The 18,750-nt window shown below is 33.7% G+C and overlaps 1 protein-coding gene across 1 annotated transcript; it reads right to left on the bottom strand.

Moving 5' to 3' along the window:
• Positions 1-565: 565 nt before the first annotated feature.
• Positions 566-16,630, bottom strand: LOC114325752 (uncharacterized). Its single transcript, XM_028273887.2, has 3 exons — positions 16,446-16,630; positions 1,349-1,445; positions 566-1,279 (listed from the first exon to the last, which is right to left on the bottom strand). The coding sequence occupies exons 1-3, from the start codon at positions 16,553-16,555 to the stop codon at positions 1,097-1,099; spliced, it is 390 nt and encodes a 129-aa protein (XP_028129688.1). The 5' UTR covers positions 16,556-16,630; the 3' UTR covers positions 566-1,096.
• Positions 16,631-18,750: the final 2,120 nt, after the last annotated feature.

The raw sequence follows: 18,750 nt of genomic DNA, 5'->3' as shown, positions 1-18,750 counted from the left end.
CTTTACAGGAGAAAGTTTATTTTTCCCCTAAACTATGCACTTTTCGATTCACCTGGTAGATACACGTGTACGGTTAAGTTTTTAGCCTTGGTGTGCTATGAATTATCACTAGACAAATTTCCAGCCTTACAGGAAGACCGTTAGTCGGAGGGTTCACTAGCTCTTAGACTATAATATAGTCTTGGCATGTTTTGGCATTTACTTTTTTGGGTATGGTTACGAAGGTTGACTTTACCCACCTTTGGAGTATTTTTCCAGTTTCGTGTTTTCTGTTGAATACAGTTGTTCTCCATTTTATTCCCTGTCCATCCATAAGTTTTAGTAATTCTGCACAAAACTGGTCGGGCCCTACAGCTTTACCAACTTTAGTTTTTTTAATGACTGACATGAGTAGGTCAATGGTAACCAGGGGTATTGTTTGGAATTGAGTGTCTTCAATGGCATTTTGCCTTCAAAAGTTACTTCCAGATATTTCATCTAAGTGTCTAGTTTTTCTTCCACACTTAACAGTGGTTTGCCTTGGTTATACGTGGTTGTTGTTAAGGGTTGAAAATAACAAACCAAACAAAAAATATTATTTTATTGACAAGAAAGGACTTTTTGAATATAAATGGACATTTAAATTTTTGAAGTTGTTGAAAGATTTTTCGTAAATAGATATGTTTACAAGGGGTACTTTTTAAATTTTGAAGTTCCGTAATTAGCCAAAAATTTTGTATATAGGCAAAGCATTACATTGTAGATGATATAACTGCACTACAAAAACCTTTGAGCCTGTTAACGATTTATTACATTTACTTTTATTAAAGGGGGTAGTTTTTAAGATTGTTGAAGGGTTGACAATGTATAAAATAATCATTATTATAATTGACAATATTTCAATAACAGTGAATATAAATTTTTTTGTTGCATTTGATTTATTTTGATTTAAATCCATAAATGCTTTAATATTTATTTTTTCAATATGAGGTCGTGTTCACCCCTTAAAAATAAAAATATTAGCCAGCGCATATATAACTTTTGAAGAGGGAGATAAGGGGGATAAGATAAGTCTAATTCCAAAATTTTTAGCAAAATCGATTCCGTTATAAAAAAATTAGAGTTGGTGACGTGTTTTCCTCCATGCTGTTGTACGAGTGTCTTCGTCAATATAAATCTGAACATCGTACTCTAACTGTTCTCCTGATTCAACTGGGTCAATACGTAAAACTACGTACTCCCTTCCATATCCACCTTCTTCTACAACTGGTGTACTGAAACTTTCATTTATATCGGTTACCTAAAAAAATAATCACTGGAATTACAAATAAAGATCCTGGACCCTAGTTGCATTTGCAGGAAGCCCTACCTGAAGACAAGTGATTGGAGCTTCAAAGAAACCTGTGCCTGGAATGCGTACATGGATAACCCTTCCTTTTAATGTATTCTGGTAAATTAGGGACCGTCTAAAACGAAAAAGTATGTCACTTTTAACAATAAAAGGTGATGGTGCTAGGCTAATATAAATAACTATAATTATTATACACCTGAAAATCTAGTCCAGGACTATGACCATAGTCCAAAAAAATGCAACACCTAGAAGAACAAATATTTTTTTAAATATTCTTATTATTAGATAACATCATAAACAAATGTTCAACGTCATTTTCTCAGAAAATCAGTAATATAGCTCCTCCTGGATTTTCTATGCACTCAGTTACTTTATGGGGAATTGATCTAATTAAATAGTCTATATCATATTGTGGAATACTCATCCAGATTCTTCTTATGGCATGCCGTAGTTCGTCTAAGTTTGCTGGAGGACGTGGCAATAAATTTAGGTTTCGCCCTACTATATTCCACATATTTTATGTTGGGTGACAAATCAGCTAATCTTGATGGCCAGTCCTAAGTATATTTACCGGATTCTTGTACGAACTCCATGGTTTCACGGGCTTGGTTTTGCGTTATCCCGTTGAAGTATCGCATTTGAAATAGTTTGTAGGTAGATATACCTCGTCCAATTTACTTACCGTTGCACGTCATCCGCGCCATAGCCTGTGACACGATACCAACACGAAATATCTAGGCGGTAGGTGTGTTCCCCTTTAGAATCATTTTGATTCTAAAAAAGAACATACCCACCGCCTAAATATTTCGTGTTGGTATCGTGTCACAGGCTATGGCGCGGATGACGTGCAACGGTAAGTAAATTGGACGAGGTATATGTAAAACCGGCTGCAGCACTTCACCAATATATCATTGAGCTGCCAGAGTGCCTTTAATACGAACTAGAGGTGATGTGCTTCATAAAGCACCCCACACCATAATGCTTGGTTGTCCTGCTGTCTGACGTTTGGACCAAGAGCTAACAACGCCGGAAAAAAATTATTTTAAGACAACTGGTTCTTTAATATATTATTCCCTATGCTTCCTCGAACACCGTACCGGCCATCTTGCTGCTGATACAGGTTGCGTTCATTACTGCGTAGCACATTTGTACAGGTAAACATATCGAATTTAAAATTATTGTAAGACGAAAAATGATTTTGTCATTACTTCTTAAACATTATTAGAAATATGAACTATAATTGCCAGACATGTTTGTGGTTTAAAAAGTAATGAAAAAAAAAATGTTTCGTCCTAAAATAATTTACATTCCATATACAGGGTGATTGATGAGTGTGATAAAGCTCAGTAGATCCGCTATAGTAATAGATAGCAATAAAAGTTGATAACAAAAATTGTAGCCAGCTTTCAGCTTTACATTACGAAATTAGTTAGAATGTTACAGGGTGTTTGATAACATAGTGGCAAAACAAACTTATATTTTTTTAAATAGAACACCCTATATTTTATTTTATATTCGAAATTCTCTTAACTTTCCTATCACCAAAATATAAAGGTTCGTTATGTTATATAGGGCTTTTACAAAGTTATAACCAATTTTTTATGAAAAACGTAACAAGTTCAGCTCCCTGTATAAATAAACATAAGCACAACAGCAATGGTTTATTGGTGCTATATTTTTTTGTTGATTTTCAAAATTTATGAAAATGGTTTATATTGCTAATTTTCCTTATATCGAATACAGGGTGAGTCATAACGCAAGTACATTCTTTTCTCAGAAATTTTAAATGGAACACCCTGTATTTTATATCACCCGAGAAGTATCATTACCGTACTTTAATTTTTGTATAATATTCCCTATGCCTAAATTTGTTAGTTTTCGAGATATTTTCATTTTTCATAGCAAATATTAATTAAGGTGTTCTATTTAAAATTACTGAGAAAATAATGTACCTGCGTTTTGACTCATGATGTATTCGATATAAATAAAATTAGCAATATCAACCATTTTTATAAATTTTGACAAGCAACAAAAAAATATGGCACCAATAAACCATTGCTCTTGTGCTTATTTTTATTTATACAGGGAGCTGAACTTATTACGATTTTCGTAGAACATTGGTTATACCTTGTATAAGGACTCGCCTTGTATAAGGCGACGGACTGGCTCCAACGCTTTTTAATCTTGTTCTTGAATATGTTATTAGACGGTTGACGGTAAGCGGAAATAACATACTTACAAACAAATCTACCCAATTAGCAGCATACGCGGATGATATAAACATAATGAGCAGAACAATGAATGCAGCGGAAGAAACCTACGTTGAGTTGAAACAGAGTGCAGAAGCAGTAGGGCTAGCAATAAACACAAATAAAACAAAACTACTCATACAAACCAGATCAAATAGACCGGCGCAACAACACTTTATTGACGATATAGAACATGTGAATAGATTCACGTACCTAGGAATGGATCTGGTTGCAAGCAATGAAGAAGAACCGGAAATAAATAGAAGACTTGTGCTGGCAAATAAAGCCTATTTTGCGATGGGCCACGTATTCAAATCGCGAGACGTACACCGGAAAAAAAAACTCCAGGTATATAAAACAATAATCAGGCCCATAGTAAGTTATGGCTGCGAAACAAAGGTGGTGACACAAAAATCTGCCAATGCATTAGATGTGTTTGAAAGAAAAGTATTACGTAGGATACTGGGCCCAATAAGTGAAAATAACAACTGGCGAATTAGGTATAATAGAGAAATATACGAGCAATATAGCGAACCAACTCTAGCACAAAACACTAAACTGCAGAGATTACGGTGGGCAGGGCACGTGGTCCGCATGCATGAGAGTAGAATCCCCAGAAAATTGCTGAATGCAAGAATGCAGGAAAGAAGACCTGTTGGAAGACCTAAAAAGAGATGGGAAGACGAAGTCGATGAGGATGCCAGGACCTTTCTGGGAACGCGTTCATGGAAAAGAACAGCGGTAAATCGAAATGATTGGAGAAGCTTATTGAAGGAGGCCAAGGCTCGATTTGGGCTGTAGTGCCATTGGATGGATGGATTGGTTATATATATATATATATATATATATATATATATATGCTTTCTGTTGTTTTCCGGGTTTGACTCCGCGTTGAATAATTTTGGTTTTGATAAAAACCATTATTTTGACGACGTTTCGGCAAGATCTCACTTGCCATTGTCAAGTCAGGTAGTTCCGCTTCTCGCTGCTGCTTGAAGTAAACTGCAGCAGCGAGAAGCGGAACTACCTGACTTGACAATGGCAAGTGAGATCTTGCCGAAACGTCGTCAAAATAATGGTTTTTATCAAAACCAAAATTATTCAACACGGAGTCAAACCCGGAAAACAACAGAAAGCACATATAGCTCCCGCGGAAACTTCAAGTGTAACATATATATATATATATATATATATATATATATATATATATTTTGTTATATTTCTATTTGATATGAAAATTAAAATTTGATAATTATAGACAAAATTCAATTTAATATAAAATATTTTCAATTTTCTCAACCACGGGCATATAAATTTAGAACAACCTGTATACAACAAATTGTTATATTTAATTTTAAGAAGTGATTAAATAAGACTCAAGTGAAATCGTTAATAGGTCATTATCGTTTGTTCGCGGAAGGATCGGTCATTAGCCGATGCTAAATACGACTAAGTGGAAATAGAGAATAGGTCATTAAAATTGTATATAGTAGAAAGTAATTTTAGAATGGGAATTAACTATTTTCTTGGAAATCCATTAAGCATATTTAGAAAGTTTAAAAATTGGTTTTGAGGAATACTGCGAATGAGAGTTGGTGGTGGAAGTTTGATTTGTGAATCTGGAAGGGATATTTAGAAAGTAGGGGAATGAATGACAAAGTGAGAGCAGAATGTTTTGAGCTGTCGAGAAGTGAAGTCGAGTAGTAGACGGTAGTGTACGGAGAGTGAGAAAGCCTGTGTAGTTCCGTGAGTGTGGAGTATCTATCGTAGAACGAGAGGTAGGCCAGGTTGAGAGTAAAAGAACCTCCTTGAGCCAAGAGTTCCCGGTAGCTGATTGCAGTTTCGAAAAAGGTAGAAGACAGCATCACGACAGAAGCAGGAAACGAGAGCTATACGAGCTAGTTTCAGAGGAGAACATTACTGGAAGCCAGGACGAGGTTTTGATTGCAGCCAAGGATAGCAGGAAACGGGTCTTGTGTGAAGACTTTCTCAATGCACCAGAAAAAGGTCAGTCTCATTTTTTTGGACATGAATGTATGGGTTTTTCGTAGTAAATACCACATTTAAAATTGAAGAAACATAATCAATAATATCAGAAAAGCTTCATCAAACTTAAATAGAATTGTTGCTAATAAATTATAATAGTTAAATGTTAATAAAAACTTTCAATTGGAAATCAAAAGAAAATAAGATTCCCATGTGTAAATGTTATGTTTAAGAATAATAAGATATAGCAAATATTAAGCAGTGATTGCCATTTGAATAAAATAAACAATATTTTGATTACAATTGTAACCCATATGTGTTATTATTTTACTCTTTTCTTTCCTATCCCGATTAGGAACCATTAAGAAATACTTAGAAGCCACGTATGTAAGTAATTAATTTTATAAAAAGCCCTGAGATTGAAAACATATTGATATGTGATCTGGTAAATTAATTAGATTATTAGTAATGCATTGATTAAATTAAATGACATATAAAATTATCATCTCATATCAATAATCAAGATCACAACAACTGGCGCCCAACGTGGGGCATTGTAAAGTATTTCTAGTGGCAAATTTGAAGGATAGAAAGAGTAAAGCCGGTATTTGAAAATTTATATGCCTGTGGTAAAAAGTGAGATACTTACATCTGATAACATAAAATTTTAGATCTCTTTAGGTACAAATTTTACATAACTGATTTAATATTTTATTTTACGATATTTACATTTGATATATTTATTGACAATTTATAATATTTGGGTGAGAAAAAGTCGTTTTGGTAACATACTAGTAAAATTTCATATTTGGCGGGGATAGTACTTTTTGAAAACAAATGTCTGTGACAAGAAGCCAAAGCAAAGACAACAAAAAACAAAAAGAACATTCAGACCAAGAAGAGATTTTAGACACGACAATCATGGCATCAGAACAGCAAGAATTATCAGGAATAGATAAACTATTACAAATGATGCAACTCCAGTCACAAAGAATGGAACAGAAAATGGATGAAATACAACAAAAACTGGATGACAATCAAAGAAAAACAAAACAAGCAATGGATGAAGCAAAAAGGACAATGGATAAAGTAGATCAAAAAATGGATGAAACACAACAAAAATTGGATCAAAAAATGGATGAAACACAACAAAAAATGAAACAAGCAATAGAAGAGAACAACAAGAAAATGGAGGAACGCATAGGAAAGTATGAAAAGGAAGTAAAATAATGTTTGACAATGATCAAGAACGATATGGGACAACAAGAGACAGAGATTAAAGAAATCAAAAGCAAAATAAAGGAAATAACGAATTGCCAGAAAAAGGAAATAGAAAATTTGGAAAATAAGTTGGAAAATGCTATTCAAGTAGACAGAGAAGAAGTGGAAAAAAGAATCACAGAAATAGAAAAACAAGTCACCGAAAACCGGACGCAACAAAATGTAGGAGAAAGAAGAGAAATGGTTATACATAGCACAGATGACGTGAAAATAAGGTTTGGCGGGGATGTAAGAAGATTACACCCAGTGCCGTTCATAAATAGCCTGAAAAAGAAAATACAACACATCGGAAATTTCGAAACAGCAAAAGAAACTATCAGAAACCATCTCAAAAATGAAGCAAGCCTATGGTTCGATTGCAAAGAAGAAGAATTTGACAGTTGGCAAGAATTTGAACAAAAATTTTTGAATTATTTCTGGGGAAAAGTCCAACAATTGGAAATTAACAAGGAATTGCAAAATGGGAAATACAATGATAGGATGGGTATATCAGAAAGGACATATGCATTACAAATTTACTATAACGCAAAACATTTACAATATAATTACTCATCGGAACAATTAGTCGAACTGATTGCAAGACATTTCGAAGAAACGCTGGAAGACCATATCACATTGCAAAACTACAAAGACATAGATAGTTTATGCCAAAGATAGTTTATGCCAATTCCTACAAATAAGAGAATTGCGTTTAAGAGAAAGAAAATCAAGAAGGTCGCGAGAAGATTACAGGTCCCGAGAAACACAGGAGTACAGAGATAGAAATGAAAATAGGAGGGACTATACAAGACGAGATTTTAATCCCAGAAGGGAAAACGAAAATAGAGACAACGGAAGAGGAAATTATGAACAAAGAAATAGGCAATGGAATGAGGACAGAAATCGAGAATACCAGAATAGAAACACCACACGCTCAAATCAAGAAAACAGAAATAATGGTAGACATAATGAACAGGGATATCGAGAAAACCGAAACAGATCCGACAGACCAAGAGAAAATAGAAGAGAAGTAAATAATACCCAGACAGATGGATATGACGGAGAGAGACATTATGACGAAAATATAAACAACGATGAGCAACCGGCGTTTTTTCACGACGGCGCTCACTAAAAACCAAAAATCAAACAGGAATCTTTTGTAACCCCAAGGAGTTTATTAAATTGGCAAGAAACAACGAAAAGAAAAATGGAGTTAATTTAAAATTTGTGGATGGATTTATCAACGAGAAACCAATTAAAATTATGATAGACACTGGATCTGAAATAACATTGGTCAACAGAAAACTAATAGAAGAAGTTAACTTAACAAATTTAATTTATAAAATACCTAGGGTAAATTTAGTGGGCGCAAACAAACGGACATTGGCAACTATAAATGAAGGCATACGAGTAATAGTACGACTGGGTAAGAAGATGTATGCACTACAATGTGTAATAATGCCAAACATGTCACATGACATGATAGTAGGAGTTGACGAATTGGCAGAAAAACATGTAGTGATAGATTTTAAAAATAATACGATGAATCTAACAGAAGAAAAAGAAGAAGAACAGGACAAGGAACAGGAGAAACAAAATACGGACGAATCAGGTAAAGAACAAACAGTGGAAATGAATTTGGCAACGAAGCAAGGACAAAGAAGAAAAGGGAGAAAAAGTCAGAAAAAGACAAAAGAAAATGAAACCTGTGGCTCCTCAAAAGAAGAGTTGAGCCCAGAAGAAGAAAAATTGAGAGTATCAAAAGCAAAAGAAAACTGGGATTCCTCAAAAGAAGAGATGAGCTCAGGAGAAGAAGAAATAAAGCTAACAAATGAAAGCGAAAAAGATATGATCGAAACAGTGGCATTTGAAGGGGAGGCATATGAAAACGAGGATGCAGAATACACGGTAAAAGTATGTGAAAAATCTGAGGAAAAAGACAGAAGATTGATATGGGAAAAAGGGAAAGACAACATAATAGCCGACACTCTAACACAGGATAAGGACACTGAAAATAAGGAAACAATTACTCTACAGGTGGGACTAATTAGAGTAATACAAGAAGAAGGGGTATAAGACGTAGATTAAAGTAAGGAAATATACAGGGAGTTGGTTTTGCCTCGAGAAAATTTATTTAAAAATGCAGATAAATTTTATCGAATACAAGGCGGGGATTTGTTATATTTCTATTTGATATGAAAATTAAAATTTGATAATTATAGACAAAATTCAATTTAATATAAAATATTTTCAATTTTCTCAACCACGGGCATATAAATTTAGAACAACCTGTATACAACAAATTGTTATATTTAATTTTAAGAAGTGATTAAATAAGACTCAAGTGAAATCGTTAATAGGTCATTATCGTTTGTTCGCGGAAGGATCGGTCATTAGCCGATGCTAAATACGACTAAGTGGAAATAGAGAATAGGTCATTAAAATTGTATATAGTAGAAAGTAATTTTAGAATGGGAATTAACTATTTTCTTGGAAATCCATTAAGCATATTTAGAAAGTTTAAAAATTGGTTTTGAGGAATACTGCGAATGAGAGTTGGTGGTGGAAGTTTGATTTGTGAATCTGGAAGGGATATTTAGAAAGTAGGGGAATGAATGACAAAGTGAGAGCAGAATGTTTTGAGCTGTCGAGAAGTGAAGTCGAGTAGTAGACGGTAGTGTACGGAGAGTGAGAAAGCCTGTGTAGTTCCGTGAGTGTGGAGTATCTATCGTAGAACGAGAGGTAGGCCAGGTTGAGAGTAAAAGAACCTCCTTGAGCCAAGAGTTCCCGGTAGCTGATTGCAGTTTCGAAAAAGGTAGAAGACAGCATCACGACAGAAGCAGGAAACGAGAGCTATACGAGCTAGTTTCAGAGGAGAACATTACTGGAAGCCAGGACGAGGTTTTGATTGCAGCCAAGGATAGCAGGAAACGGGTCTTGTGTGAAGACTTTCTCAATGCACCAGAAAAAGGTCAGTCTCATTTTTTTGGACATGAATGTATGGGTTTTTCGTAGTAAATACCACATTTAAAATTGAAGAAACATAATCAATAATATCAGAAAAGCTTCATCAAACTTAAATAGAATTGTTGCTAATAAATTATAATAGTTAAATGTTAATAAAAACTTTCAATTGGAAATCAAAAGAAAATAAGATTCCCATGTGTAAATGTTATGTTTAAGAATAATAAGATATAGCAAATATTAAGCAGTGATTGCCATTTGAATAAAATAAACAATATTTTGATTACAATTGTAACCCATATGTGTTATTATTTTACTCTTTTCTTTCCTATCCCGATTAGGAACCATTAAGAAATACTTAGAAGCCACGTATGTAAGTAATTAATTTTATAAAAAGCCCTGAGATTGAAAACATATTGATATGTGATCTGGTAAATTAATTAGATTATTAGTAATGCATTGATTAAATTAAATGACATATAAAATTATCATCTCATATCAATAATCAAGATCACAACAATATATATATATATATATATATATATATATAACAGCGCTAACAGGCCTTATAGGCCTACGGCTTCTAAATTCTGGATAATATTTCTCCATTCTGTTCGGTCCTCTGCACTCTTTCTCCAGTCCTTCACCCCGATTTCTTCCAAATCCCTCTCTGCAGCCTCTAACCATCTCTTCCTTGGTCGACCTCGTCTCCTTTTTCCCAATGCTCTGTCATTCAATATTCGTTTGACGTTTCTAGTTTCTGGCATTCGAGTAATATGTCCCAGCCATCTAACTCTTTGGGCTCGTATTTTTGTCGTTATTTTTGGTCTCCCATACATCCTCATTACTTCTTCATTTGTTCGTCTCCTCCAGGTTTTCTCCGCTATCTGTATACCTCCAAAAATTTTTCTCAGGATCTTCCTTTCCCATATCTGTATCTTCTTCTCCTCTTGTTGATTCATTACCCACGTTTCGCTCGCAGACAACACTGTGGGCCGTATTATCGTTTCATACATTCTGATTTTCGCGTTTATTGATACATTTTTTGCTTTTAATATCGTGTTTAAGGCACCCACAACTCGACTTCCCTTCAATAATCTTTTATCTATTTCTTTTTCTTCCCTTCCAGTACTGGTTACAGTCACTCCCAGGTATTCGAATTCTGCTACTTCCTTAAATTTATATTCATCTCCTTCTCCTTTCATTTTTATATAGTTATCCTCTTTATTTATATCTCCTTTCATTACCATGTATTGTGTTTTTCCTTGGTTGATTCTTAATCCATACCTTTTTGCTTCCGCTTCGAACTTTTGGAATATTTTTTGGAGATGTTCCTTTGTTCTTGTTAGGATGACTAGATCATCAGCGTAAGCTATAAACTGCTGTCTGTTGTTAAATATGGTACCGCTTGTATTAATTTTTATCCTTCTTACTATGTGTTCTAGTACCAAGTTAAATAAGTCTGTAGATAGAGGGTCACCCTGTTTCAGTCCTTTATTTACTGTGAATTGTTTTGAAAAATTTCCTTCCAGTGTTATCCTGTTTTTTGTATTGTTGAGCGTCATTCTCACTAATTTAACCAGCTTTCCTGAAATACCCAAGGATCTCATTGCTTCATATAGCATATCTCGGTCTACTGAGTCGTAAGCCTGTTTAAAGTCAATGAACAACATGTGTAGTCCCAAATTTTGTTCGTAGCTGTTGTTCTGTATTAGTTTTAATAAACATATTTGATCTGTTGTTGATCTTCCTGGTCTAAAACCTCCTTGGCATTCTCCAATGATCTTATTTACCTCCTTTTGCAATCTATTTCGGATGATTTTTGCAAGTATTTTATAGGCCACTTCTAATAGCGATATTCCTCTATAATTTTCGCAACTTGATTCATCACCTTTTTTGTAGATTGGACAGATGAGTGCATTGTTCCATTGTTGCGGCATTTCCTCTTTTTGCCAGACTGTTAATATTAGTCGGAAAATTTTTTCTTGCAGCTTTTCTCCTCCTACTTTAAAAATCTCTGCCGGAATTCCGCTTTCTCCTGCGCTTTTGTTATTTTTTTGCTTCAATATTGCTTCTTTTACTTCTTGTAGTGTAGGTTCTTCTTCACGTTGTTGTTCTGTGTTATCCTGTTCATGTTGTTTTATTTCCTGGGGTTCTGCTTGTTTATTTTCATTTAATAGTTCTTCAAAATACTCCGCCCATCTGTTCAATTTTTCTGTTGTTTCTCCTAAAAGCACACCGTCTTTACCTCTACAATAACTTGTTTTACTCTTTGCAGTTCCTCGAGATTTTTTTACTTCTTGGTAGAAATTTCTTATTTCCTTGTTTACGTATGATTCTTCTATTGTTTTCAACTGTTTGTCAAGATGTTCTCTTTTCTTTTTTCTGCAGATTTGTTTTACTTCTCTTCTTGCCATTTTAAATTTTTCTGTAGTATCCTGTGTATTATTTTTGTCTTTTTCTATTTTTGCTTTATTTCTACGTATCAATGCTATTTTACAATCCTCGTCAAACCAGTCTCTTCGTTTCTCTGCTTGTACTTTTCCTAGACATAGTTCCGTTGCTTCTGTCATCGCTATCTGTATATTCCTCCATTCTTCATCAATATCTTCTGCGGTGGGGTAACGAAGTCTTTTATTTATCTCTGCCACAAATTTGTTTGCCGTTTTTTCTTCTTTAAGTAATTCTATCTTGTATGTTAATCTTTCTTTTGCTGTTCTTGGGTTTCTTGGCAGCTCTTGTTTAAGTTTGGCTATCGTTAGAATATGATCGCTATTGGTATCTGCCCCTCTGTAGCTTCTGGAATCGGTAATTGCTCTGATATGTTTACTTTCTATTAATACGTGGTCTATCTGGTTTTTTGTCCTTCCATCTGGAGATATCCAAGTTATCTTATGAATATCCTTATGGTCAAATCTTGTGCTTACAATTTTCATTTTATTTTCTGTTGCAAATTCAATTAATTTTTTCCCATTTTCATTTGATTCCTTATGCAAACTTTTTCCACCCGTTATACTTCTGTAAATCTCTTCTCTTCCTATTTTGGCATTCATATCTCCTACGATTATCTTTATGTCATATTTCTGAATTTTATCCATCAAATTACTTAGCTTCTCATAGAACTCTGTCTTGGTTTCTAGGTCTTTTTCTTCAGTGGGGGCATGTGCATTAATGATGCTAATTTTTCTGTACTTTCCTCTTATTCTTAAATAACATATTCTATCTGATATTGCTTGGAAGTCTATAACTAATTTACTTATTTTTTCTGTCACCATAAATCCAACTCCAAAATATCTGTTTGTCCCGCCACTCTTAAAAAAGGTTCTTTTTCCTATTTTGACTATTTCAGTTCCCAACTGTTTTGTTTCTTGTAAGGCCAGGATGTCTACTTTGTAATTCTCCATAATATTATCTAAATTTTTTAAGGCACCCTCTTCGTACGTACTTCGTACATTCCAGGTTCCAATTTTTATTATTTCCTCATGTTTTTCTTTATTTGTATCGTTTTTTCCCTCATTTTCCAAAGTCGTTATTCCTTTTTTTGCCATGTCAATACCATATTTCAGCCGCTGTTCTTCGTTTATTAGTTTTTTGAATTTTCTATCAGCTGTTCTCTCTCCTCGTCCCATATCCAGATTTTGCCATTTACTATTAATTTCTTGTAGCCGATTTTCGTTTGCTTATCTTTGCTTCTTTCTTCCTTTGCTATTTTAGTTATTTCCTTTTGTATTTCTTTTTCTTTCGATGTCAAATCGTTGTTTATATAGATACGGTCTTTATGCTGTTTTAGTTTACTTTTCTTGTTTAGGATTTCCATTTTATCCGTGAAAGTTTCTGTCTCTATCGCGCATACTGTTTCTCCTATTTTTGTTGCACTTCTTAGTTTTATTTGTGTTTGCAACTCTTGGGCTATGAAATTTTCCATTTCTTCTTTTAATTTCTTATCATCATTTGTTTGTAATTTCAACCCAGTTACGATCAAGCTTTTCTTTTTGCTAAATTTCTCCAGTTGCTCCATTCTTTCATGTAGCAATTTTACTTCTTTTTTTAGTTTTTGATTATCTACTTTTACATCCATTAACTCTTTATTGGTTTGTTGTTGTTCTTTTCTTATTTGTTTTATTTCCTGAAGCATTTCATCATTTTTATTCATGAGCTCTCTCATCATCGTAATCATAACATTTTCCATGTCTTCATTTTTTTCGTTGCCTGCTTTGCTTGGTGACCGTTTTGTAATTTTACTTCTATTAAAACAATCATCCAAGTTTTCTCTTTTGCGTTTCGTTTCGTCATCGGTTTCACTTCCTGTGTCATTATCCTTTCTTTCCATTTTCTAAAAGTGCCCCGCTAAATGTTACAATTAGAAAAATCTGTATAGAATACAATATAAAATATAAGGTTAGTTTAAAAAAATAAACCTATATTAGACACAATCTATAAACTTAATTTAGAAATTAACTTTAAGCCAGTTCGTAATCACCGTAAAAATTAAAATTATTGATTTTTAATTCTCGCACTATTTTAGATTTATTTTATAAGTCCGACTCTGCACTGCGAAAATAAATCAAGTCTGTTTGACCCATCAAAACTTGAATTTCTTATCAGTGGTTTTATTTTATGTATTTATATTGTTCGAATAATTATTGGCATCTAAAATACCTGTTTACAGTAAATAATGGAGAGATCTTACTTTTTCGATGCTTTGGACGATTTATTTTCACTCACTAGTGCACTTGTACTTTTATTTACACACTGTGTTAACTTGGCGATTTATCTATTCGTAATTCCAATGGAAATTGGATTATTCACGGAACAGACGTTAATCAACCTCACAATTTGCCTACCAGGACCGTGCCCAGGACCAGGGCACGTGGTCCGCATGCATGAGAGTAGAATCCCCAGAAAATTGCTGAATGCAAGAATGCAGGAAAGAAGACCTGTTGGAAGACCTAAAAAGAGATGGGAAGACGAAGTCGATGAGGATGCCAGGACCTTTCTGGGAACGCGTTCATGGAAAAGAACAGCGGTAAATCGAAATGATTGGAGAAGCTTATTGAAGGAGGCCAAGGCTCGATTTGGGCTGTAGTGCCATTGGATGGATGGATTGGTTATACCTTTGTAAATACCCTGTATAACATAACAAACCTTTATATTTTTGTGACGGAGAAGTTAACAGGATTTCGAATATAAAATAAAATATAGGGTGTTCTATTTAAAAAAAACATAAGTTTGGTCTGCCACTGTGATATTGAACACCCTGTAACATTGTAACTAATTTTTTAATGAGAAGCTCACAGTTGGCTACACTTTTTGTTATTATATTTTATTGCTATCTATTACTATAGCGAATCTACTAAGCTTTATCACACTAATCATTCACCCTGATTTTGTATTTACCTGTACAGGTGTGCTGCGCAGTAATGAACGCAACCTGTATCAGCAGCCAGATGGCCGGTACGGTGTTTGAGGAAGCATAGGGAACAATATATGAAAGAATCAGCTGTCTTAAAATAGTTTCTCGAAAACATTGCTTGCTCTTAGACCAATCTCTCACCTCTAAAACGTGTTACACTTATGCACTCATCAGAGCCACCCAAACAAAACCTAGATTCATCAGTGAAATAGAGAAAATTCCATTGGCCATTCCAGTTTTGCCTAGCTCTGTCAAAGGTAATACCAAAAGCGAACGGTAAGCTCTCACTCCCATTCCATATAATCTTTGATTAGCTGCTCTTCTTGGGACTACCCTTTCTGTAGATGCAACTAAATGATCTCTTACTTGATGTATATGAGGCAATATTATTGTCCTGTCTATTTCTGAGAGCTAGATGTCTAAAATGGCGCAAATCACGGCCTTGAAATATCGCCTTCATATCGAATTCAGAGCCTCCACGACGTCGATAAGTCTCCTAATTGGACCACCTCCTCCGACCTGTTAGAAACGGGTCTACCCCAAAATCCCGACAACCAAAATCCCGACAGTCACAATCCCGACGGCCAAAATCCCGACACGCCAGAATCCCGACAGGCCAAAATCCCCACAGGCCAGAACCCCGACAGGTTTGATAAGTTTCTTTTTAACATATAGTTACATTTATTTCTTGTTTTTTGTTTATGGCCATGTGTTTTTTATTTTTTGTTACTAAAAAAAAGTATTTTGTATTAAAAGTATTAAACAAAAGTCGGAATTTTTACTTATGCGAGGATTGTTGTATGTCGTAATTTTGGCCTGTCGGGATTCTGGCGTGTCGGGATTCTGGCGTGTCGGTGTTTTGGCCGTCGGGATTTTGGCTGTCGGGATTTTGGCTGTCGGGATTTTGGGCGGCACCGCTTAGAAACACCGTTGATGGATTAGTTTCAACTGTTCGTGAAATTTTTCGTAAACCAAAATCGGCTTCTTTCCTGCCTACAATGCGTCAAGTTTCGAAGTTCATAACATGACAAAATTGCTGACGACCTCAAATTCTTAGCACTTTAAATGTTTTGGGTAAATCAAAAGCAATCCAAAATTACTAAAAATTACAAACAAACTAAATTTAAATACTCAAAAATAAACTTTTTTAATTTAAACTATAATTAGTATAGGTTTTTGGAGTACAGGTGACATACTTTTAAGTTTTCTTATCAATCATCAAATAATTAAGATCATTACTTACAGATGGCTGGTTTCTGGACATTTGTTATAATTATCTGCTCTGGATGGGGAAATATCGACCAATATTAATGTTGTTACCAAAAATAACAGTTTAAAAATAGTTGAAAACATTTTGATTTTTAATAACAAAGCTGCTTCACAGCACAAAATATACTTCTGTTACACCACACTCTATTCGAGTGCTTATATATACTTAATTTTAATAAGGGGGATATTTTAAAACATTAAAATTTTAATAAAGTTGTAATTAGGTCATATTTTATTTATAGTCGAGGAAATGAAGCATTTTGGCTCTCAATTTTTTCGTCCAGCATGGATTTACTTGAAATTTTCACAGAAGGTAGGGAATAGACCAAGGATCATTTTCTATATCATGCCGCTGTACGCTAAAACCTTGGGGGTGGTTGCCACCCCATCTCGGGGGTGGGAATATTTTATTACATTTTAACCATGCAAATCGATGTAAAAGGTAATTCTAAGAAAAAAATGTTTTTGACATTTTCTTCGTAAAACTAATATTTTTCGAGTTATTCGCGCTTGAAAGTAACAGTTTTTCGTCGAGAAAATCGACTTTTCTAGAGAGTTTTTTGAGAATACCTCGAAAAATATACATTTAATAAAAAAAACTGCAAATAACAAAGTTATATCTTTTAGTAACACAAACTAAATTCTTTTTCTATAATATCTTTAAGACCAACGCAAACCGAGATACGGCATGTTAAAGGTTAGCTTTTCTCGTCAAATGCATAATTTGAAATATTCAAAGCCAAATAACGGGAAAACTTTGCATTTTTTGAGGAAAACTTAAATTATATTTTTTCAAGCATATAATTAAACCTTTTAAACAATAATAATAAAAAATTTCTAACATGAAAATGGAGCGACTTATGATGAAAAAAATCGGTCCCTGCTTTTCTCTACGAAAATATCAGTGAAAATAATCCCCTAACTACCCTCCTAATTAAAATTTGTTCTTCACCTTTCTGTAATTCCTTGTATATTTGTATTGTCAATACACCTAAGAAGTTTGACCTAATTAGAGGGCCTAATTTTAGAAAAATTGGAGTTTAAAAAAATTGATTTTTTGCAATTTCGTATTTTTTACATTTACTTCCAAATATATCCAAAAATACTGGAGATACGAAAGAAATTATAGACAACTAAATTATAGCTTTTTTAATAACTAAAATTATATTGTTCACATGTTTTCATTATAGTGAACAGTTAGCGAGATATAGCTGTTTAAATCCTGTATTTACGAGCAAACACCCCCTTATTCTAGTCCTTTAAACCCACCCCAATTAAAAAGTAAGACTGGATCTAAGAGAATTTAATTTACACAGTCTTATCGCTCTTCAAAAATCCTACAAAATCGTTTTTGAAAAAACTTTTTATCGCCAAAAATGAAGGAGCTATGATTATAAAACTATTTTTTTTTTCGAAATATTCGAATAGTCCGCTTATGGAACATTTTAATGCATGTATAATACCACAGAACGGGTTCGTATACTGGGAGATGACTTAAAAACCATTTGTATTTGTACTTCTACATATTTGTAAATTCGTATTTTTGTGTAAATAAATGTTTTTGCAATTCTTTAATTCTACTTTTTTTCTGTATAGATCTATTAAATTATCTTCTTATAAAAATTGTAATGTTCTTAAGGCTGGTTTTTAAGGGTTGAAATATTATGATATTATATCCTAAAGCATGGAACAATCATTATTTTTAGCCAATCAAAACCAAATTTTACCCATATTATTTACCCTTATGGGTAATATTACCCATATTACCCATCTATATTTTACCCCATATTTAAAATTTACCCATATTTACCCATATTTTACAACAATGTTTTTATATAATTTTTGACAATAAGGGGTAGTTTACACTCCTAAAAATAATCGACGCCCTTAAGCATGTTATAGAATATGAAGTGCGGGGTGAGATAATCCTAATCCCAAATTTTTATGTAAATTGATGCAAGTCGAAATTATTCTTTTAGGATATGTAATTTTTTATATATAGCTCCAACAAAGGTGGTTTTATGGTTGAAATATTATGATAGTATATCTTAAAGCATAAAACAATCATTATGTAACGAATAAGAACCAAATGTTGACAATATTAAAGTTTAAAATGTTGTTTTATAATTTTTTACAAGTAGTTTTTTAGGGGTAGTTTTCACCCTTAAAAAACCAAAAGCGTACAACGGCTCAATATAGAAAATGAACTAGAGGGTGAAATGAGTCTAATCCCAAATTCTTTTATAAATCGATGCTGGACGAAATAATTGCGAGGTTTT

The sequence above is a fragment of the Diabrotica virgifera genome, chromosome 7, assembly GCF_917563875.1.
Source record: "Diabrotica virgifera virgifera chromosome 7, PGI_DIABVI_V3a".
Classification (NCBI taxonomy): Eukaryota; Metazoa; Arthropoda; class Insecta; order Coleoptera; family Chrysomelidae; genus Diabrotica; species Diabrotica virgifera.
The sequence above is the reverse complement of the archived record's forward strand: the minus strand, read 5'-3'. Positions and strand labels throughout refer to the sequence as shown.

Coding starts and splice junctions, on each gene's coding strand:
- LOC114325752 (XM_028273887.2), bottom strand. CDS start 16,555: ATGTTTTCAACTATTTTTAAACTGTTATTTTTGGTAACAACATTAATA. Junction 1,446..16,445: donor TGTCCAGAAACCAGCCATCT/GTAAGTAATGAT, acceptor TTTTCGTTTTAG/ACGGTCCCTAATTTACCAGA. Junction 1,280..1,348: donor CTCCAATCACTTGTCTTCAG/GTAGGGCTTCCT, acceptor TTATTTTTTTAG/GTAACCGATATAAATGAAAG.